This window comes from Chiloscyllium punctatum, chromosome 8 (genome assembly GCF_047496795.1).
Source record: "Chiloscyllium punctatum isolate Juve2018m chromosome 8, sChiPun1.3, whole genome shotgun sequence".
Taxonomy (NCBI): domain Eukaryota; kingdom Metazoa; phylum Chordata; class Chondrichthyes; order Orectolobiformes; family Hemiscylliidae; genus Chiloscyllium; species Chiloscyllium punctatum.
The window spans coordinates 129,190,882-129,201,233 of record NC_092746.1 but is presented as its reverse complement, the minus strand read 5'-3'; the positions used below and the strand labels follow the sequence as shown (position 1 = coordinate 129,201,233).

Here is a 10,352-nt window from a genome sequence, read left to right as displayed (position 1 = left end):
GGAGGGAGCAAGTGTCTATGAATATTATGCAAATCAAGCAGACTATATTGTCCAGGTTTATGTTGAATCTCTCGAGTGTTGTTGGATCTGCACCCATCAAGCAGTGGGGAATATTCTGCCACATTTCTGACTTGTGTCTTGTAGATGGTAGACAATCTTTGGAGAGCCAAGAAGTGAGTTACTTATTGCACAATACCCAGCTTGTGACATGCTCTTGATCTTTATTATTTATATTACTGTTCCAATTCAGATTCTTATCAATGGTGAGATCTATAGTATTCATAATGGAGGATTCATTGATGCTAATGCCATTGAATATTAGGTTCTCTCTTGTTAGAGTTGGTCATTGCCTGGTACTGTGTGACTTGAATGTTATTGCTATTGTCAGCTCAAGCCTTGTTCAAGTCTTGTTGTGTTTGGATATGGACTGCTTCTGCATCTGAGGAATCATTTGCAAACACCACAAGTATGACCTTATGATGGAGAGGTCTTTGGCAAAACAGCTGAAGATGGATAAACGAAGGACACTGCCCTGAGGAGTTCCTGCAGCGATAAACTGGTAATTGGCAGTGTGGATTTGTCTGCTTTTTGTGTACAAAGTTCATGTGGTATGCAGCTAAATGAGAATTAGAGAGCAAGGAATCGAATCAGCCAGGTCTGTGCCAAATAAAAAAGGAATTGTTGGCTTTATCCTTCATCACACAGGGTGTTGTTTGTAGTTCATGATCAGTTTGAAGACTGAAAACAAGAGGAATGAAAAAGACTAGAGAATTTGCCTAGCTAGGACCAAGAGGAATACATGTACAGTTTATGAAACTTGACAATTAGAAGTTTTCCAGTTGGAAAAATTTACGAAACTGAATTGTTTAGAAGCTGGATATAACTGTGAACTGCTTGTGATCAACGTGGTTCTGTGGAGAACGTGATGGAAGAAGATATACTTTAAATACAGGCTGCCATCAAGTAGTTATTTTTGTGATTTTAGAGTGAAACATCTTCTAAAAATGGGAAATCAGGCCATCTGTACTGGAAATTAGAATTACTTTTTTAAAGTCACAAATCCGGAATTGTGATGCTATTAAAATCAGGAAGACTGGCAAGATCAGTGGGGAATTAAAACAGATTTGGCAGAGGGAATCCATCCACTTGGAAGATTAACTCTGCTTTCCCTCCCAGACTTGTTGCCCAACATTGTCTGTTAAATTTCAGATCTCCAGTACTCAGAGTGATTCTGATTTTACGTCACGACCTAAAGCGATTTGGATTGTCCCGAGTTGCACAGATAATTGATCCTGTTCCAAAGTATGTCCTTGCCCTATAAACAGACAGAGTTTAGTCTGTGTTTTGGTGGAACATTGTAAACATCCTTGAGGGTTTTGGGGAAGGGGGGAATGAAAGTGAATGGTCGGGAGGTCAGGCCGGACGGTCAATGAGGAGACTCCGATCGCATTGGTGGGGTGTCACAGTGAAAGCCGTCCTTGCAGTGTGTTTCTCTAGCGGGCGATGGCGGCCAGTGAGGCCCGGGGCCCGGCTCCGGCTCCGGCTCAGGTCACGGTGCTGATGTCGTGTCGGGTGTCGGAAGGAGCGTGCGGAGGCCGCGGGCCCGCTCCCGCTCCCGGGCCTGGGCCTCGGGCGATGGCGGACGATCAGCCCTCGGCCCTGCGCCTGCAGCTGAGCATGGAGCGGCCCGGGGAATTCCGGCTGGGAGTCCGCTCCGGGGACAGCCGCCTCGGGAAGAGCCTGGTGAGGAATCACTGACCCTCCGACAGTGCGGCGCTCCCTCAGCACTGACCCTCTGACAGTGCCCACTCCCTCAGCACTGACCCTCCGACAGCGCGGCGCTCCCTCAGCACTGACTCTCCGACAGGGCCCACTCCCTCAGCACTGACCCTCCGACAGTGCGGCGCTCCCTCAGCACTGACCCTCTGACAGTGCCCACTCCCTCAGCACTGACCCTCCGACAGTGCCCACTCCCTCAGCACTGACTCTCCGACAGGGCCCACTCCCTCAGCACTGACCCTCCGACAGTGCGGCGCTCCCTCAGCACTGACCCTCTGACAGTGCCCACTCCCTCAGCACTGACCCTCCGACAGTGCCCACTCCCTCAGCACTGACCCTCCGACAGCGCGGCGCTCCCTCAGCACTGACTCTCCGACAGGGCCCACTCCCTCAGCACTGACCCTCCGACAGTGCCCACTCCCTCAGCACTGACCCTCCGACAGTGCAGCACTCCCTCAGTACTGACCCTCCGACAGTGCCCACTCCCTCAGCACTGACCCTCCGACAGTGCAGCACTCCCTCAGTACTGACCCTCCGACAGTGCCCACTCCCTCAGCACTGACCCTCCGACAGGGCCCACTCCCTCAGCACTGACCCTCCGACAGTGCAGCACTCCCTCAGCACTGACCCTCCGACAGTGCCCACTCCCTCAGCACTGACCCTCCGACAGGGCCCACTCCCTCAGCACTGACCCTCCGACAGTGCCCTCTCCCTCAGCACTGACCCTCCGACAGTGCGGCACTCCCTCAGCACTGACCCTCCGACAGTGCCCACTCCCTCAGCACTGACCCTCCGACAGTGCCCACTCCCTCAGCACTGACCCTCCGACAGTGCCCACTCCCTCAGCACTGACCCTCCGACAGTGCCCACTCCCTCAGCACTGACCCTCCGACAGTGCCCACTCCCTCAACACTGACCCTCCGACAGTGCCCACTCCCTCAGCACTGACCCTCCGACAGTGCCCACTCCCTCAGCACTGACCCTCCGACAGTGCGGCACTCCCTCAGCACTGACCCTCCGACAGTGCCCACTCCCTCAGCACTGACCCTCCGACAGTGCCCACTCCCTCAGCACTGACCCTCCGACAGTGCCCACTCCCTCAACACTGACCCTCAGACAGTGCCCACTCCCTCAGCACTGACCCTCCGACAGGGCCCACTCCCTCAGCACTGACCCTCCGACAGTGCCCACTCCCTCAGCACTGACCCTCCTACAGTGCGGCGCTCCCTCAGCACTGACCCTCCGACAGTGCCCACTCCCTCAGCACTGACCCTCCGACAGTGCCCACTCCCTCAGCACTGACCCTCCGACAGCGCGGCGCTCCCTCAGCACTGACCCTCCGACAGCGCGGCGCTCCCTCAGCACTGACCCTCCGACAGCGCGGCGCTCCCTCAGCACTGACCCTCCGACAGCGCGGCGCTCCCTCAGCACTGACCCTCCGACAGCGCGGCGCTCCCTCAGCACTGACCCTCCGACAGCGCGGCGCTCCCTCAGCACTGACCCTCCGACAGCGCGGCGCTCCCTCAGCACTGACCCTCCGACAGCGCGGCGCTCCCTCAGCACTGACCCTCCGACAGCGCGGCGCTCCCTCAGCACTGACCCTCCGACAGCGCGGCGCTCCCTCAGCACTGACCCTCCGACAGCGCGGCGCTCCCTCAGCACTGACCCTCCGACAGCGCGGCGCTCCCTCAGCACTGACCCTCCGACAGCGCGGCGCTCCCTCAGCACTGACCCTCCGACAGCGCGGCGCTCCCTCAGCACTGACCCTCCGACAGCGCGGCGCTCCCTCAGCACTGACCCTCCGACAGCGCGGCGCTCCCTCAGCACTGACCCTCCGACAGCGCGGCGCTCCCTCAGCACTGACCCTCCGACAGCGCGGCGCTCCCTCAGCACTGACCCTCCGACAGCGCGGCGCTCCCTCAGCACTGACCCTCCGACAGCGCGGCGCTCCCTCAGCACTGACCCTCCGACAGCGCGGCGCTCCCTCAGCACTGACCCTCCGACAGCGCGGCGCTCCCTCAGCACTGACCCTCCGACAGCGCGGCGCTCCCTCAGCACTGACCCTCCGACAGCGCGGCGCTCCCTGAGTTCTGTAGAAGGCTCACTGAACCCAAAACTATAGTTCTGATTTCTCTCCAGAGAAGCTGCCAGGCCTGCTGAGATTTTCAAGCAATTTCTGTTTCTTATTTCCCTCCGTACTGATCATCTGACTGTGGGTGCTCCCTTGGTCCTGTTGTTCAGTGAGAAATACATTCTTAGTATTCTGAGCCTGAAGAGCTGAGTATGTTAAATTTAAAATGTTAAATATTCTATGGATTGTAATTTGTCCAAATTCTGCATTGATTTGTTTGTCACTAATAGCACTGTTCCTTCATACGTTATAAGCTGGATGACAAAATCACATTTGTGACTTTTCTGAAAGTTTACATGTTGTATCAGATATCTTTGTTGTCTTGATCTGTTTGTAAACTGAGCTGAAATTTTGAAACAGAAACATTGCTGGAAAAACTCAGCAGGTCTGGCAGCATCTATGGCGAAAAAGGAGAGTTAATGTTTCAGGTCCAGTGACCCTCCTTCAGAGATCCTGAACTGATTTGCATAGATATTTTTGCTGTTCAGAGTGCTTTGGCACTTGGTGGTTGAAATTCAATGCAGATATTGACAGTCATAACTATGGATTTATCTAATTCTGGTGTAAGATCTGGGATGCATCTCAATTTCTGTCTTTGTCTGCATCTTTGTGTCTCTAATCCCAGAAAAACATGGCTGATAGTTAAAAATAAATTTATGGGATGTAGGTGTGTTGACTAGAGCAGCAATATTCCTCATCACTAATTGTTCTTGAGAATGTGGTGGTGAATTGCCGCCTTAAGGTAGGTGGATCATTGTTTGTTAAGGAGAGATTTTTGAACCAGTGACAGTGAAGGAAAGATTATTTATCTTCAAGTCAGGATGGTGATTACTTGGAGGGGAACTTGCAGGTGATGGTGTTCCCCTGTATGGCTGCATTTGCCCTTTGAGATGGTAGTGGTCGTGGTTTTGGATTCTTAGTTGCTGTCTGAAAAGGGTGAAGAGACACTCTGATGCACCAAACCGCTGGAAAGAATTGCAAATGTTACAGAGAGAGGGTCGTCACTTTTCAGAACCAGAGAAGCCAGGACAAGGCAGGAGCTTGATTGGTTGGGATATTATGAGGAAGCATTTCTTCACGTAAAGGGTAGTAGGAATTTTGAATTCCACCCTGAAAATAAGCTGTTGTTATTGCGGTACAGACCATAAGGCATTCATGGAGTCCCTACAGTGTGGAAACAGGCCCTTCGTCCCAAGTCCACACCAATCCTTTGAAGAGTATCCCACCCAAACCCATTCCCCTATGCTATTACTCTACATTTACCCCTAACTAACACATGCCTGAACACTATGGGCAATTTAGCATGGCCACATCACCTAACCTGCACGTCTTTGGATTGTAGGGGAAACCGGAGCAGACACAGGGAGAAAGCTCCACACAGACAGTCACCCAAGGCTGGAATCGAACCCTGGTCCCTGGCACTCTGAGTTAGCAGTGCTATCAGCGGAGCCACCGTGCCACCCATAGGGGTGGAAGTGGGTCATTCAGCCCATTGAGTCTGCTCCACCATTCAATGAGGTCTTGGCTGATTTGATAATCCTCAGCTTCACTTAGGCCATAAGAAGTAGGAACAGGAGTAGGCCATTCAGCCCTTCGAGTCTGATCCACCGTTCAATTAGATTATGGCTGATCTGACATTCCTCGCATCCACTTTCCTCCCTTTTCCCCTTGATTTCCTGACTGATCAAGAATCTCGATCTCAGCCTGAAATATCCACAAGGTCTCTGCCCCCCCCCCCCCCCACAGCTCTTTGTGACAAGGAGTTCCAAAGACACTCGACTTCTGAGGGACAAAATTCCTCCTCATCTCAGTCTTCACTTGGTGCCCCTTTACTTTGAAACTATGCTGTCTTGTCTTATGTTCCCCCTTAAGAATCTGCTATGCTTCAATGAGATCATCTCTCATTCTTCTATACTCCAGTGAGTAGAGACCCAATCTGTTTAATCTTGGCTCAAAAGACAATCCTTCCATTCCTGGGATCACCCTAGTGAACCTTCTTTGAAGCATCTCCAATAGAATGATATATTTTCCTTAAATAAGAGTTCCAAAACTCCTCTCAGTACTCCAGACACAATTTCACCTGCACTTTGTACAGTTGCAGAAAGACCTCACTACTCTTATACTCCAATTTCCTTGAAATAAGGGCCAACATTCCAGTAACTTTTTTGATTATAAATCTGTCTTATATAAACCTTGAACGTACTTAATCAGTCAGCCTTGACAGCCTTCGGTGGGAAAGAATTACTTAGATTCACCGGCCATTTGAGAGAAGAAGCTGATTTGAAAATGTCAGTACTGATTTGAAAGGTTTTTTATGTCAGGGGTATTGAGGGGTATGGAGCAAAGCAGGGTATATGCAATGGAGATGCATAACAGATGATATCGAACTGAACTATGGGGCCAGATTTATGGACTCCTGTTATGTTGTAGGATTAGAAATTTTGGAATAATGCTAACAGATTACAAAAAGGAAAACAGAAATTGCTGGAGAAACCCAGTGCCTCGGAAGAGAAAAACAATTAATGTTTGAAGTCCAATGATCTTCGGTTCCAAAGAAGAGTCATCGAGCTTGAAACATTAACTCTGTTTCTCTTTCCACAGATACTGCAGCCCTGCTCGCTTTCACCACAGTTTTCAGCTTTAATTATTTGCAGGAGAACAAACTTTGCTTTCAGTTTCTTTTACTGTCCCCCTCATACTTGTGGTTCCACATTCCTGAGCAGGGTTGCTTAGTAACCTTGTGTGAGAGGAATTATTTACTTAAACCCCGCCTTGTTTTTTTTGGTAAAACGACAATACCCAGCAGTTCTGTCTGCACTGAGTTGCAGAATGGGAAATTCTAGCCAGGTTGTGTGCTTATTCAGGGAGAGCAGGCACTTTCAGCCACATGTAGGGCGGCAAGTAGGACCAAAGTGGAATCTTGTTGCTCTGGGTGCTCTAGTTTGAAAATGCTCATTGGCTGACATATTGTCAGGCAGAAGGGTCAGCGCCGAGGGAGCGCCATGCTGTCAGAGGGTCAGTCTGAATGTTACCTTGCACAATGCATTATTTGCTCAGTTCTGCCGAAGCACGCTGTGTTGTCATTTCAGTGTACTCTTGCTCCATTGAATTGCTTTCTTTCTAAATCAACCCTGTCTTTTTTTTTCCACCCCATTGTTCAATCTCTTTCCTTTTCTGTCTGACTCTGTCAAAGACGTCTTTATTTTAACAGTTCCCATTTTCTTGTTTTTAGAGATCACTGATTCACAACGGGTATGCAATAATCTGCACCTCCGTCCCTCTCCAGTCCAATCACATGATTCCTCATTTCTTTGGGGACCCAGCTTTAGAACCCACCTCTCCCACCTGTTTGAATTCATTCTCACTTTGGTCATCTTCTGCGTCATTCCTCCAAATAGTAATTATTGCTGTCTGCGCTTGCCAAGACTACAGCTGTAACAAAAACAGGCCAAGCACTGCTGTTGTTGGGAACATTCTGCAGATATTTGGAACTTGAATGCAACCTTTTGTCAGAATTCTGTTTCATTCTTCACTGGCGAAAATAGGCAGAGACAGAATATAGGCCCTGAGCCTTCTTGCCCTTTGGTGTGATATTTGGAACATTGTTTATTCTTGTCTAACCTGAGTCCCCTCACTCACCTCAAATGTTGTCCTCTGAGAATTCCCTTCCACTGCTGTTGGTGGGGTCCTGGACTGTTTCCATTTTATTATCATGCCCCTCTCCCTCCTTTTACTGAGAGTCCCATGGATGTATAGGAAATGAAACACACACCATCCTTTTCCTCTCCTTGCATATCATCATCCATAGCACCTGGCACATCTTGCAGAGTGATTTTACTTGTACTGAGCTCAGGGTATTGTCCTTGCTCCTTGTGACTTGGTCCCTACTCTGGGGGGACCGAATGTACTTTGGGAGGCTGTTTTGCAGAAGATAGGGCATGACAGAGTGAACTTGGATAGAATGTTCCCCCTGGCTGTTGACCTTCAAAAAAGGGGCATCCTTATAGGATAAGGAATGGCTATGTGGTTAACTCTTAACTACCCCTTGTCGAACCATTGATACCTGACTGGGGAGGTTTGAGCTGTAGGGAAAGGCTGAATAGTTGTTTTTTTTTCCCTGGAGCATGAGAAGCTGAGGGATGACCTTATAAAGCTTGAGAAAATCATGAGGGGCATGGATAGGGTGAATAGTCAAGGTCTTTTCCCCAGGGTACGTGCAGCGGTGGTGAAAAGGCAAGTGGTATGTTGGCTTTCATAGCGAGAGGATTCGAGTACAGGAGCAGGGATGTCATGCTGCACTTATACAGGACCTTGGTGAGACCACCCTGGAGTCCAAGGATATGAGGTAGGACTGAGGTGAGGAGAAATGTCTTCACTCAGAGAAAGGTGAGTCTGTGGAATTCTTTGCCACAAAGCAGACAAGGCCAAATTATTGTATGATTTCAAGGAGTTGTACATAGCACTTGAGCCTAAAGGGATTAAAGGATGTTGGGGGTAAAGTACAGTGGAAAGTTTGTACAGAGTTCGATGGTCAGCTGTGATCATATTGAATGGTAGAGGCTTGAGGAGTCAAATGGCCTCTTCCTGTTCCTATTTTCTATGTTTCTCTGTTCCATTTGTCCCATAACCTGACCTCAAGCTTTCAGACTTCTCATTTTAATCTTGGCCATGATTCTCAGACATGAAGTAGATTCGATGGGCTGAATGGCCTAATTTATGCTTCTATGTCTTATGGTCTAATCTCTGTTTCACTCCCTCTCTGACTTCTTCATGCCCATTCTCTATTGTTATTCTAGTAAAGTCCGACACAATGTAAAGAAATAATTTCATGAAGGTCCTGTAGTCCCTTTTAAAGCTTTCCTCTCTCTCATTAAACCTCGGCCTCTAGACTTGGAATCCCCCACCCTAGGAAAGAAAACCTTGGCTATTCACCTTATCCATGCTCCTCATGATCAAAACACAACAGCTTTCTACTTCCTCGGCACCCCCAGAGACTTCCTAGTGAAGGCATGTCTTTGAATTCAACACTGTGTCCCTACCTTGCTGAAGTTGTCCAGTTTTCTGTGTCCTTATGTGAGGATTTGTCCAACAGACACCTCAACACACCAACCTGCGCAGATTTGACTTTGAGCTGTAAATGTTTCACTACTACACTTGAATGTTATTCATGCACCTCTGTTTCTGTCCTGTTTGCAGAGCCTTTATGAATTTAATTTGAAAGATATCATCTATGAATTCAAAAGTGCAACCTGCCATGGAATTAGTACAAAGAGCCAACCAAGTGAGCAGCTAACCTATCACTTTGAAGATGAGAAGGAGGCTCAGAAATGGTCAACTATCATCACCAGCTCTTTGAGGGAAGTTGAGAAAGGTGGGTGAAATAGAAGGGTGGGGAGGACGGGAACCCTGCTAAGAGATGAATTCATCTCTTAAAGTTGCTCGTAAATTTGGCTTGTGATCTCCAAACTTTGAGACTTGGGCATGGATTCAATGAACCAGTTGTTTCCTTTTGTGTTGCCTCTCCCTTCAGGTTTGAAGGTGAATTTAAAGGTTTAAAATGATGTGCACAGGAAGTATGGTGATGTGAGAAAAATGCTTTTTCACACTGTGAATAGTGAGAGTCTAGACTACCCTACCTGAAAATGTGGTGTAGGCATTCCCTGATTATTTGGATAGAGATAGTTTGGTGTACATAGCTATGGGGAAAAGGCTGCTGTTTGGTACGAGATACCAGTGGAGGCAATGGCCTAGTGGTATTATCGCTGGACTGTTAATCCAGAGACCCAGGTAATGTTCTGAGAACCCGGGCACAAATCCAACCACAGCAGATGGTGGAATTTTCATTCAATAAAACATTTCTGGAATTGGGAATCTGATGATGAATCCATTGTCAGCTGTTTGGAAAACCCATCTGGTTCACTGATGTCATTTAGGGAAGGAAACTGCCATCCTCTGGCCTGCACGTGACCCTCGGACAGTGCGGTGCTCTCTCAGTGCTGACATTGGATAGTGCAGTGCTCCCTCAGTGCTGACCCTTGGACCGTGCAGTGCTCTCTCGGTGCTGACTCTCGGACAGTTTGGCGCTCTCTCAGTGCTGACCCTCAGGCAGCGCAGCGCTCCCCCTCGGTGCTGACCCTTGGTCAGTGTAGTGTTCCCTTGGTGCTGATCTTGGACAGTGCAGTGCTCTCTCGGCCAGCGTGGCACTCCCCCTCGGCGCTGACCCTTGCACAGTGTAGTGTTCCCTTGGCGCTGATCCTTGGACAGTGCAATGCTCTGTCAGTGCTGACCCTCAGGCAGTGCGGTGCTCCCCCTTGGTGCTGACCCATAATCTTTGAGCCGAGAGTCCTTGATTTAGTTGTTGAGGAATGTTATGGGTGGAGATGGTGTCATAGTGGTAATGTCACTGGGCTGGTAAGCCTGGACCTCAGGCTAATATTCTGAG

General features: G+C 49.4%; 1 protein-coding gene across 1 annotated transcript in view; it reads left to right on the top strand.

Moving 5' to 3' along the window:
* The first annotated feature begins 1,257 nt into the window (after window positions 1-1,257).
* The window catches only part of shrprbck1r (sharpin and rbck1 related), a 52,293-nt gene continuing 43,198 nt past the window's right edge, over window positions 1,258-10,352 (top strand). The window contains exons 1-2 of the mRNA XM_072576491.1: window positions 1,258-1,743; window positions 9,107-9,281. Coding sequence (XP_072432592.1) covers window positions 1,504-1,743; window positions 9,107-9,281 — 415 coding nt within the window. The 5' untranslated portion in view covers window positions 1,258-1,503. The remainder of the gene's footprint in view (window positions 1,744-9,106; window positions 9,282-10,352) is intronic.